The sequence below is a fragment of the Lepidothrix coronata genome, unplaced genomic scaffold, assembly GCF_001604755.1.
Source record: "Lepidothrix coronata isolate B3197 unplaced genomic scaffold, Lepidothrix_coronata-1.0 Scaffold1, whole genome shotgun sequence".
Taxonomy (NCBI): Eukaryota; Metazoa; Chordata; class Aves; order Passeriformes; family Pipridae; genus Lepidothrix; species Lepidothrix coronata.
Window position 1 is genome coordinate 848,265 of NW_016690181.1, and position 12,408 is coordinate 860,672.

General features: G+C 34.5%; 1 protein-coding gene across 4 annotated transcripts in view; it reads left to right on the forward strand.

Moving 5' to 3' along the window:
* The window catches only part of UBR1 (ubiquitin protein ligase E3 component n-recognin 1), a 69,922-nt gene that overhangs the window by 28,025 nt on the left and 29,489 nt on the right, over positions 1-12,408 (forward strand). For all 4 annotated transcript variants that reach the window (XM_017809247.1, XM_017809267.1, XM_017809257.1 and 1 more), the window contains exons 12-26: positions 47-204; positions 813-912; positions 1,213-1,341; positions 1,559-1,739; positions 2,614-2,675; positions 2,896-3,006; positions 3,914-3,979; positions 4,176-4,277; positions 4,866-4,929; positions 5,333-5,457; positions 6,646-6,698; positions 7,727-7,829; positions 8,386-8,434; positions 10,489-10,643; positions 11,597-11,696. In XM_017809247.1, the coding sequence (XP_017664736.1) occupies positions 47-204; positions 813-912; positions 1,213-1,341; positions 1,559-1,739; positions 2,614-2,675; positions 2,896-3,006; positions 3,914-3,979; positions 4,176-4,277; positions 4,866-4,929; positions 5,333-5,457; positions 6,646-6,698; positions 7,727-7,829; positions 8,386-8,434; positions 10,489-10,643; positions 11,597-11,696 (1,558 nt within the window). The remainder of the gene's footprint in view (positions 1-46; positions 205-812; positions 913-1,212; positions 1,342-1,558; positions 1,740-2,613; positions 2,676-2,895; positions 3,007-3,913; positions 3,980-4,175; positions 4,278-4,865; positions 4,930-5,332; positions 5,458-6,645; positions 6,699-7,726; positions 7,830-8,385; positions 8,435-10,488; positions 10,644-11,596; positions 11,697-12,408) is intronic.

Genomic DNA, 12,408 nt, shown 5'->3' on the forward strand with positions numbered 1-12,408 from the left:
TTCAACAAAATAGTAGGAAGAAAAAATTTTCATTTTCTTCTTGCAGGCCCGACATCTTATTGAAGAGCAAAATGTAATCACCACCATTACAGAGACACTCCTAGAAGTGCTTCCAGAGTACCTAGACAAAAATGACAAGTTCAACTTCCAAGGCTACAGTCAGGACAAACTGAATCGGGTATATGCAGTAATATATGACCTCAGGTAAGCGTAAAGCTGAGATGCTAGAGTAATTCTAAGAAAACTGGTAGTAGGATGAGGTGTTTCAATTCAGAAACTGATGATAAAACTGCTTTAAAACCAAACCCCAAACCAAATCCCTCAAAAACACACATGAAATTTTAATGGAGTTTTTTTCAGCGAAAACTTAAAATACCAAAATTTTATTCTATAAAGACATTTTGATTTTTACTGATACAATTGCATATAACACATTAATAAATAAAATATATCTAAGTATGGGAAATTCGGCTCCTATTCATTGTCATTCTGAGAAAGCTGTATAATCCTTATCTGCATAGGATTTTCTACTCAGACAGGTACCAAATTAGTCTAATAAATTGAGTAATGTAAAAGCAAGCCACCCCAAATACCTTGGAATTTAAAAAACCTGTTAACTTCAAATTATGGAGTCACACCAAACTACTAGCAACTCTAGTATTTGGTGAAAGTTTTCTGAGTAGTTTGAGGTGGGGAAGGTGATGTAAATGTGACAATGCGGTTGATTGTATTAAACCAAAAAAACACTTGAAATACAAGCATAAGCAGAAGAGAAGTCTGGCTAAGGATGATAATGTTTTCTTTGGGGACAGGTATGTCTTAGTCAGCAAGCCTACATTATGGACAGACCGCCTGAGGGAGCGTTTTTTGGAAGGATTTGTTTCTTTCCTAAGGATTCTAACTTGCATGCAGGTACAATGCATTTAAATAATTTCTTTCTAATATTCTATTATAGAGGTATTACAGCTTTTCTGTTTGTTTCTCTTTTTGTCCATAACAATATTGTGGATATAAACATGCAATTACGGTGGCAAATTCTTCAGTCCCTGTCTTCGGTGGGTGAGAAAGTTGTTTACTTTACAGAAATAATACCAGGTTTAGCTACATGTATCCAAACAACCTGGATTTTACCATTTGCTTGTGGGATTTTGTGTTGTTTTAGGCCTATGATCACTGATTTAGCTTGAGTATTTTGTGAAATCTCCATTTCAGGGAATGGAAGAGATAAAAAGACAGATTGGCCAGCACATTGAGGTGGACCATGACTGGGAAGCAGCTATTGCTATACAGATGCAGCTCAAGAACATTCTTTTGATGTTCCAGGAGTGGTGTGCCTCTGATGTAAGTATATCAGTTTCCTGGGATTCTTACAAGCGTGCCTTCTGTGAATATTCCTCGGGGATTTTTAAATAGCAGCTTTTTTAAATAGCTCACTATTGTTCAGTATAGTTTTCACAAAAAAATGAGTCTGAGAGAATTAATCTACGCTGTGACAAAGAGAGAAAGGATGGACTGCATGATTTGTAAATATAACATATGCATTTACTTTAAATTCTAGGAAGAGCTGTTGCTCAGGGCCTACAGAGAATGCCATAAAGCTGTGATGAGGTGCAGCACAAATGGTCGCTCTCGGGAAAAGACAATGTTTCACTTATGTGGCCATACCCTGGAGAGCAGACCTTACAGAGTGTCTGCAGATCCTGTCAGCATACATTTGCCACTGTCAAGGACTCTTGCTGGTAGGTGGTGTATTTTGATTGCTCTTTAAATTGTGTTTATCATCCATCTGTATTTCTTTACTCCAAAAGGCATTTGGATTCAGTGTTTCACAGATGAGTTGCTCTCTGGCTTTCTGACATTCTTGTGATAAGGCAAATGTGTTCTTTATGTGTCCCACTGCGGGAAAGTTTTTCTGAAAAAAACATTTGCCATAGAGGCTGGAAAATGGTTTTTTTTAAACAGGAGAGAGAGAAAGAAGACAAGAAGGAAATTTTTCCCTTTTTAATGAGATCATCAGTTTTCTCTGGATTATTTGAATTTATGTGGTTCTGTTTCTATTTTTCTACTTGCTTTGTCTAAATGAATATTCATTATTACTGTATCTCAAATTTATTTTCCAGCCGTGTATATCTTAGGACTGTTAAAATGCTCCTCCTAAAAGACATATGTTTGCACCATGCCAGGACAGATTTCCAGTCACAATACAAAGGACCACAGCAGTGGGTGATCACCACTTTCTGTAGAAAACAAATGAAATCATGTACTATTAAGCTGTAGATTCTTTATCACATCATTTGATATCAAGATACCATCTGTTAAGCCTTGTAGTCTTGAAATTCATTTACTACTGACATGTGATTTAAATGTGAAATAAAAATTTTGCTAATAAATGGTGTTAATTCACTCAATGAGTAGACTGGTGAGAACTGTTGTGATAATGTAGATCTTCTATCTTAAAAAAAAAAGTGAACTGTGAAGTCTCCTAAATAAACTGACTTTTTTCTGTAATTCTCTGAGATGTAGATGATTTAGCTAACTTTTAGAAAGAGTTGGAGGAGAACCTTCACCGATTTTGATTTATTTTCTAATTTTTCTTCCTGTTGGTTTTTGTAGGTCTTCATGTACGACTAAGCAAGACGGGAGCCATCTCAAGATTACACGAGTTTGTTTCTCCTGTAAGATTTTTTTTTTTCCCCCCTCAAATGCTTCTTGTGATTTATGCTCTAGGAAGAAAAAGCTTAAAATTATATCCTGTAACCTTCATGGCTCACATACAAGTTATTTTGCAGCTGTCAATATGTCTTTGTTCACTAGAACTTACCCTTCTGAAATCGTGAACAGACTTATTGTTAGTTGGTTTTTTCTTTTTTCTATTTTTTCGTTTTTAAATTCTAGGAAGAATTTCAAGTGGAGCTGCTAGTAGAATATCCTTTGCGATGTCTTGTCTTGGTGGCTCAGGTTGCTGCAGAGATGTGGAGAAGGAATGGACTCTCTCTGATAAGCCAGGTACTCCCTTACCATATTCAGTGGCAAGTTGGTCCTAAGGTGTATGCAAAGGTTTCTCAGTCATGCTCCCAGGGATGGTTTCATCCAGTGCAGAGAGGGGTCACAGGGGTCACTCCTACACTAAATAGAAAGCTTTCTAGGTGGGCATTTAGATTACTTGGTTTTATTTCCAGCTTCAGTAATGGCTTGCCTCCTTCTACCCTGCCTTAGATAAGTATTTTCATCTCTGTTATGACTGTTTCTTACTCTTTGAAACAGTAGGGATGTGACCAGTGTCTACTTGTAAGCTACTTTCAGATCTCATAATCACTGCTTAAGTACTGTTAGTACTGTTGTTAGAAGTTTCTCTTGGTGTATGGAAATTATTACATGCAAAAGTTAAACTATTTCAGTATCATTGTTTTGAGAGCCATATAGCTGGACATACAAACATTTTCTAATACTTGGGACTTTTATTGCAAAACTAAACATAAAAGGAAGAGTGTAGCCTTGCATTTACCTGCTTTGGCTTGACTTGGTTTTTTTTTTTTTGTTCCTTTGATGACAGAAATTCTCTGCTGATTTTACATGGGACCCTTTGGTGAAATCAAAGTAAATATTGGTAGCACCCTGTAGAATTGTCTTGCTGAGAACTGGGGGAGAAGGAGGATCTTTCTACTTTAATCAGTAGCAGCCATTAGAATTATGTTCTCTTGGAATGGGGTATGAAGTATGGCATAGACTTTCTCTGCATAGGTGAAAAACCATTTAGCACTTCCATCAAAGTACACATTTATTTTGAAAGAAATATGGACTTTTCTCAGTAATGATGTGGTACAGTTTAAAAAAGCCTCAGAGATTAACTGGTGCATATTTGATAGTGCGTTAGTTTATATCTCTACTTAAGTTTTGTTTTCCTGTTTCTCAGGTATTCTATTATCAAGATGTTAAATGCAGAGAAGAGATGTATGATAAAGACATCATCATGCTCCAGGTATAATGTTTTGAATCATTGCTTTCTTGTCTTATAAAACTTTCATGGAATTTTAAAAAAATGTAATTTTTAAAATTTATATTAATTAAATTTGTATGATTCTAAATTTTTTGTCTTGGTGAAAGGCAATTTTATTTTAATGACTGGATAACTGTAATAGTAACTGATGTTCTTATTAGTTTGGTTTTTTTGATAGATAGGTGCATCTCTTATGGATCCAAACCAGTTCCTCCTGTTGATGCTGCAGAGATACGAGCTTGCTGATGCTTTCAAAAAGATCAAACCCACCAAAGATCAGGTAAGTAGCAAGTTTTCCTGATGGGTAGTTTGTCAGCTTTGAGTGTACAAAACATTACTAAGACAAACTAGCTACTGTTGATAGCTGCATTTTTATGACCACACTAGAACTCAGTAAACACCGGAGCTAGTGGTTAGACAAATGATTTTGTATTTGGAATTTGTAGAGGCTTACTCAAAATTAGCAAAGAGGTTTTGCTCCCTTTGACCTTTATTTCATAGAGCGTCTACCAAAATCCGTGTAAATAACTTCACTATAAAATTTCTACGTCTCTTAGGCTATGTTACGTGCTTTTATTTTGGCTGGAAGTTTCTTAGGTTGTTAAGCTACTTCTTGAGGCTTGAACTTTGATATAACCCATACTTCTTTAGCTGTTGTTTCTTTTCCTACCTGTGAATCTTGCACTTCAGTTGCTGAGTAAAACCTCCTCTACAAGTGCAGACACTTTTTCCGGCTTGTTGGAAGTTTCTTCTTAAAGTACAGTGCTTCACTGAATTAGTAGATCTGAAGGCTGAGCTCAGTGTCATTTGACGGATTTTCCTGCAGTTTTATGGTTTTTTTTTAAACTGATTTCTCTAACTCTTGTAGGATTTAATCAAACAATATAACATTTTAATAGAAGAGATGCTACAGATTCTCATCTATGTTGTGGGTAAGTTTCAGTTCTCTTGTTGTAGAAATAGATTATTAATTTGACAAAATCATCTTGATGACTTTCTTTAACATAGATGGTATGGAGAGTATACTGGAGAGTGCCTATTTTAAATATGTGATTCAGTAACACAAATATTTGTCAACTGGAAACAATAGGGGTTGCATAGTGGAAAAGGTTGTTAAATAACATCATAATTGACGTTAAAGTAGAATATGAAGAGAAAGTCCATCTTGGCCCATTTTGTTAGGAAGCTAGGCTTTTTCACTCTCATGCAGTTGGGACAGGTTTCTGACAAATGGAAATACTGAAACATGCCAGCAATAGCATTATCGCTGCAGAAAATTCAGATTTGCTTTATACCTGTTATATTTGCCATTCTCCTTTTGATTCACTCTGACAGGGGAAAGATATGTTCCTGGAATCAGCGATGTGACAAAAGAAGATGTTATAATGAGAGAGATCATCCATCTGTTATGTATTGAACCAATGGCTCACAGTGCAATTACTAAGTCTTTGCCTGAAAATGTGAGTTCTGATTTATTTACATTTTCCCTTCATTTACTTTTTCTTGGTTTGTCTTTCTTCTTTAGCTTTCTTATCTTAATATGGAGGCATTTTATTTCTGATTAAAAGCTTAAACGTTGGTTTCAGAATTACAAAATAACATGACAAAGTGGCTTACACACGTTACTGATGGTAAATGTCATAATTTCAAGTATGGATGGATCTGGAAAGGCTTATATGGGACTTATGGTTTTTGATTAAGAGGTGGAATTTTTTAGAATATTCAGATATAGTTCATAGAATCGTAGAATCAACTGGGTTGGAAAAGACCTCTGAGATCACCAAGTCCCACCATTGATCCACTACCGCCGTGGTTACTAGACCATGGCACTAAGTGCAACATCCAGTCTCATCTTAAAAACCTCCAAGGACAGAGAATCCACCACCTCCTTGGGCAGCCCAGTCCGGTGTCTGATTACTCTCTCTGTAAAAATTTTTTTCCTAATATTCAACCTAAACCTCCCCTGGCACAGCTTAACACCGTGCCCTCTTGTCCTACTAGTTCTCCTAGATTCAAAAAGAAAACTTTTAAAACTTTCTGTGTTGGCCCTATAGGACCATAGGGCTGAGTTCCATTCAGCCCTATGTGCCATCAGTAAATTTGATCCTATAATTTTGATCATTTAAACCTGTGCAGATCAGTTCAAAGTCGGGTATTGTACAAATCTATTTGAAAAGACAGGTTTCCCGGTCGTTCTATTCCAATTGCTGAAAATTCAAGCAAAGCAGGGAGATGTGGATTAGATTTTATAGTCTGTGCAAGTTTTCAGGGCTGGCAGTTAATGCAAAAAAGCTACAGTTTTATTGTAAATTAAATACCCTGGAATATTATCATAATATCCACATTCACAGTTTTAAAATAACTGAACCTCCATTTTTCCCTCCATTGAGTTTGGATGAGCGCTGCCCTGTTTCTAGAGATCAGCTCGATTATTAATAAAGTTTTACATGATTAACTGAAAATATTATCCATTTCTGATACTTCCTTGGAACTTGTCAATTATGAATTTCTGCTTTCTGATTAACAGCGGGCAAAATATATTAATTCATGAATTAGGGAATTATCTAAATCTGTTTGCCTATTTTTATTATACATAGCGTAATACTGAAGATATTTATATATTTATTCCAAACTAAATTTTTTACCAGGAGAACAATGAAACTGGCTTGGAGAATGTAATTGATAAAGTGGCTACATTTAAGTAAGTTCTTAATGTTGTTTCATAAGTAGCTTGTATGTGAAGTAAGATCTCTTAGATTATGTGGGTTAGACAAGCTGAACTGTACAGTCTCTGTTCAGCTAATATTTTACTGTCTTGAAGTATATGTTTGCAAGTATGCATAGGAAAGAAAAGTGTATGGATTATCCTGAGGTACTGCTGCTTCTCTCCTTTTGCCACCCTTTTTCCTCAAATTCAGTTTGAGGAGTCTCAGGAGTTTAGTAGTCTCATGTCCTAGAATGTTCAAAAGGGTTTGGGGTTTTTTTTATTGTTGTTGTTGTTTTTTCCAAAGATGGCTAGGAACATTAACAACTGTCATTGTACCCTTGACAATTGCCATCTAATAATTGGTTTAAATGTTACTTAGTTGCTAACTTTCCATTATTTTCAGGTGGAAGTTAATTTTATATACATGTGCATATGTATGTGCATGCAAATATAGAACTATCAATTGTAGTAGTTGAGAAAAACTAGTTCAAATGTCTGCTATTTTTGTAAGAAAATTATCTTGTTTTAATTATTTTAGTATACTTTATTTTAAATTTCATATGACTTGCTTTTTTATGTTTAATTAAGAACAACTATAGATGTACCTAGGCATTTTACTTTGAGAATTATATGGATAGTTTAAAAAATCTCACTGGAAAGTAGCTGTTTGTATTACTTGTTTTGTAGTTTGGTTAAAGAAAGGAATTAATTTTATACAATAACATCCAGTGTCTGAAATTCTAAGCCATAAAGTTTAAAAGAATTTTCAGAGGCTATATTGTGTACTTTAGATGATGTATAGACTAGAAATGGTTTGCTGCTCTAGGAATTAACAGTAGTAAACAGTCTTGAAAATTAAGGACTGATAAATGTACTCACTCCTCGCTTTTTGTAAGTTAATGAAGTAACCATCACTATTGCACTTGCGTTAGAAAATAAATTGTGTTACTGGTTTGTTTACATTTAAAGATGTGCTGAACATACCTTACTAATTTGTATGTCATGAAATATTTCTCTATAAGGAAACCAGGTGTCTCTGGCCATGGAGTTTATGAACTGAAAGATGAGTGCTTGAAGGAATTCAATATGTTCTTTTATCACTATACTAAGACCCAGCACAGCAAGGTAAGCAGTGGAAGATTCACTCTCAAAGGTTAAAAAATAGCATACACTTATCAATGTCTAAAGAATTTTATTGTATCAAAGGAGGCAATGAAATGTAAAGGAACTGATTCAGTAAAGAGTATACGCTGCGAACTTTAAAACTAAATGTTTAATGAAGTTAAGATTGTCAATACAAAAATTGACAATGGTTTGCATTAGTATTTTGTTTGCAATTGATATTTGGTTTGCATTAGTGTTTCCCCTATGGTGACTCCTGTATTAACTCTGTTAACTCTTTATGCTAAGAACAAAATATGATAAGAATTACCTTTGTACTAGGAAACCCCAAACTTTGCTTTTGTAACTCTTATTGAGGAAGCAAATGTGTCCAATTATTTATCTCTACTACAAATTTAAATGCAAAATGCGATGTTGTTAAACAGATTTCAGATAAAATTCTCGTTAGACAACCAGGTATTCACTATATATCTTGCCAGATTTCTAGTGTAGGGTTTCTCATGCTTTCATTGTGTACTTCTGTAGAGGTGCTGATACAACGACACTGCTTTTTCTGTAGGCTGAGCATACACAAAAGAAAAGAAGAAAACAAGAAAACAGGGATGAAGGTAAAAATTTGAAACTCATGACTCAAAATATGTGATAATTTGGTAGTGTATGTACTTGTATGTGTATAATGAGCTTTGGGAGATGTCTTGTGACTTAATTGTGGATAGTTGAGTTCATCTTAGATTTGTTGTTATTTGTAGTAATTGTAATTAATTAGCACCTGACATTTCTTTTATCATTTTTACTTATCTAAGACAAAAATAGGAGTTTAGAAATTTTTGGTTTAATTTCCATACAGACAAACAAACAGATTGTAGTACCCACTGATAAACCCATGCACAGCTCAGAGTTTCTATGGTGAAGTAACAAAGAGGCAAAAGTTTCTAGATTTTTTTTTTTAGTGAGTATTTTCTTTAGCTCAGTGTTGAGAAATAATAATGCCATGTAGATTAGGTTGTTGCAGGAACTAGTGCTCATATCCATTCTGTAATACAAGAATGAGACTTTAAAGTTTAATAAATAATTTTTTTTATAAGCTATGAATACATAAAACAATAAACCCCCGTGTTTCTATTGTCACACAAATATTATTTCCCTTTCGAGTCTACTTTTACCCATTCAAGTCACAAGCCTTAATTGAGTTGTCTTGAGGAAGACTTGATAAGCTGAACAAATAAGTACAACGAACAATTCAATAAAATCAACTGTCACCTGCTTTTGTGAGTTGCAACAGATGTAACTATTTTTTCTTCCCAGGTTGCCCTTTCAGTTGAATACCTTAATCTTTACTTCCTACTCTAAAGTGTATTTTGATTTTTGTGTATGATCACAGGCACTATAGCATTTCATACCTAAGATGGTTAAAATTAATTCTTATGAATTTTATTTGCTTGAGGTTCCTTTCAGTTGAAAAACTATGGAACTGAAAAAGAATACATTGGCATTGTCATTTAGGAGGGACACAGTTGAATTGGAAATCACATTCTTTTTGGAAAAAAATATCTTTCAGTTGTAACTCACTCAGAGGATTATTACAGCTGAAAACTAATGAGAGGGGGAAAAGGGGTTTGAATGCCTTTTGGTTTCTTCCTCCACTGTTCATTTATACAGTTGACGCATTTTCAGCAGCACCTTCAGAATTCCTGCCTTCCCCTTTCACTTTGGCAACTCTAAGACATTATCAGGGGTATTGGTTTTGTAGAACTTTAAAAAAATGCAGTTATTTAGATGTAATTGTCAGAAACTCACATTCATATAATTGGGTAGTGCAGTTCCAAAATAAAAGGATAACTGTTTACATTTGATGTGTGTTCCCCTGAGGCTACATGTTCTGTTGCAAGCACTTCCTGCATATTCTCTTATGTGACTGTGTTGTCTTTGTCAGTAACTTGTTATAATTCATTCAGTCTAAATTGTCAAAAGATTGATAGTTAGAGACACTGCATTCACAGAGGTTTTCTGAAAATAGGCATCCAGGTGCCAAAAGAAGACTTAAGTCAGTGCTTCCAGGTAGGAAAAGACTGTGGCATTAAATAAGCTGCTGTTAGTAAATGCTAAGGTTCCAGGTAGCTTCTAGGAGAAGCTACCACATCACACAGTTTCAGTATTAGCTCAGAAAATGTACATAGCTAGAAATGATCAGAATTCCCCTGTAGAAGAAAGAATTTAGAGCTCCATACATGTGACACTGTAGTATTAGACTTTGGAAGCTCTACTGCTCACTTTTGTTTAATGACTTAAAGACATTATATCTGATGCAAAACACAAACTATATGTTTAATAGTAATACATAAATCATAAGACAGTGCAAAGTATTAAAGATTTGCATTTACAGATACAACTAAGTACTTGTGATCGATTGTTTAGCTTGCCTGTGGTTTATATAAGAACTTAATTTTGGTTTATGTAAGTACTTAGTTGTGGTTTATATAAGTACTTAGCTTTGCTAAAGATGACATGTCTTAGGTGAACAATTGTGTTTGTCGTTGTTTTATTAATTCAGAAGTCCAGTTTTTCTTCACTGAAAGTAGTATTTTTGTGCTCTCTACTTTTTGCCTGCAGTCTTGGGTGGAATGCCAGCTCAGTAATATATTTGCACATCTCTGTTTTCTAGCACTGCCACCACCTCCTCCTCCAGACTTCAGTCCTGCCTTCAGCAACGTGGTGAGGATTCTGAACTGTGATGTTATGATGCACATCCTGCGGACACTTCTTCAGAGGGCAGTGGAACTGGAAACCCACTTGTGGACTGAGGCTATGATTCAAATGGTATGGTCAGCCTTAGGCATCTTGCTATGGCCATTCCTGTACTGACCGTGTTAACTGCTTATGATAGGATTAAAATACGTAAAGGTAACTTTGAAAGATAAGGATTTAGTTTTTGTTCCCAAACCTTCTTTTATAAATCTTACTGATGAAGAAAATATTTCTAATTATCTATCTCCATTGTAAAATAAAAACACTGTACACAGTAATATTAAATAGGAAATATTCTCCAATTTTCTATTTTTCTTTCCTACCTTTGTTGCCTGATCACTGAAGCTGTTTCAATGCGTAATCCTACTTACCTCATCTTTGTCTTGAAACTTCATGTGCAATTAAGTCACCCTTTGATAATCTTAAAGAAATTGGAGTTGCTTCATTTTATAAGCACATAAATGTCTTTGGGGCCTCAATCATGGAATAAAGTAATTTTTGTAAGTATTTCATTTTACCACAGTGACTTTATGCTTTAAAAAAAAAGGAATTACTGACACTGTTGAAAGGGGTTTTTTTGGGTGGTTGGTTGGTTTGTTTGTTTTTGGAAGTTGTTTTTTTAATATTTATAGAATTATATATAGACCTGAATTTACAGATTACATGAAATAATCAGTTTTGTTCATTAGAGTGCATGGATTGTTTAATTGCTTTGCCTTACCTGCTAATTTTTGGATTATGGAATTAACCAAATATAGATTTATATCAGCAAAAAGACAAGCTTCACATTTTACTACTGTGAAGAGTGTGCAAGTTTATTAATTGTAGTGCAACTAATACACAGTAAATTTATATTGGGCATTTTTATTTCACTTACCATATATGATCTCTGCACTTTTTCAGGTGTTTTATCATGAATATAATCAGTATATCATACAGAACTATATTAAACGCTCTTATTATATACGCCAGTTTTCCTTATCTCTAACATTGGATGACACTTGGTTTTTTTCTCTTTTTTTCAGGTGCTCCATCTCCTTTCTTTAGGGTTACTAGAGGAGAAGCAGCAGTTACAGAAGTCTCCAGAGGAAGAAGTATCCTTTGATTTTTATCACAAAGCAACACGTATGTTTTATTTTCTAAAATAAATAAACTAGAAGAAATTAATCAGTGATTTGAGTCAGAAAGATTTTACTTTTTGCTTTATATTAAAACCTGATAAAATAATTTTTAAAAAATAATCAAGTAACTGGGTTTGGACTAGCTTCCTTTGTTCCCAGTTGTCAGGTATATTGAAGAGGATATGTGTTTCTCTTTGTGGGAAAGAAATTGAAAGTAATATTAGTGTTACATAACTGAAAATGGTTTTCCCTTCACAAGAACACCATTGAAATGGAAACTAAGAAATCCTTAAAAAATGGCAGTGGATTTAAGTAAACTGTCTCCATCTTTTGTACTCCTGAGCTGTACCAGTATTGAATTACCTGCAAGTTACTCTTTTACTATTGTAGTGATAATAGAAACAGAAACTTAGTGGCTGTGGACTGTGCTTTTTTCTTTTTCAAATCCCTACTAAGCAGTTCCTAATCTTACACTCAAGACTAGTGAGCGGGCATTGGAATCTGCATTTTCTAAATAATCTCTCATTTTATTTAGAGTTTCTGCTTCACTGTGTAAGAACAAATAAAAAAAATCCATTATCAAACTAAACATAATTGTCACTTGTGAGGTGCAACAGAGATAAGAATTGTTTAGATTGGAAAAGACTGTTAAGATGAGTAAATCCAGCCGTTAACCCACCACTGCCAAATGCATCACTAAACCATGTTCCTAAACA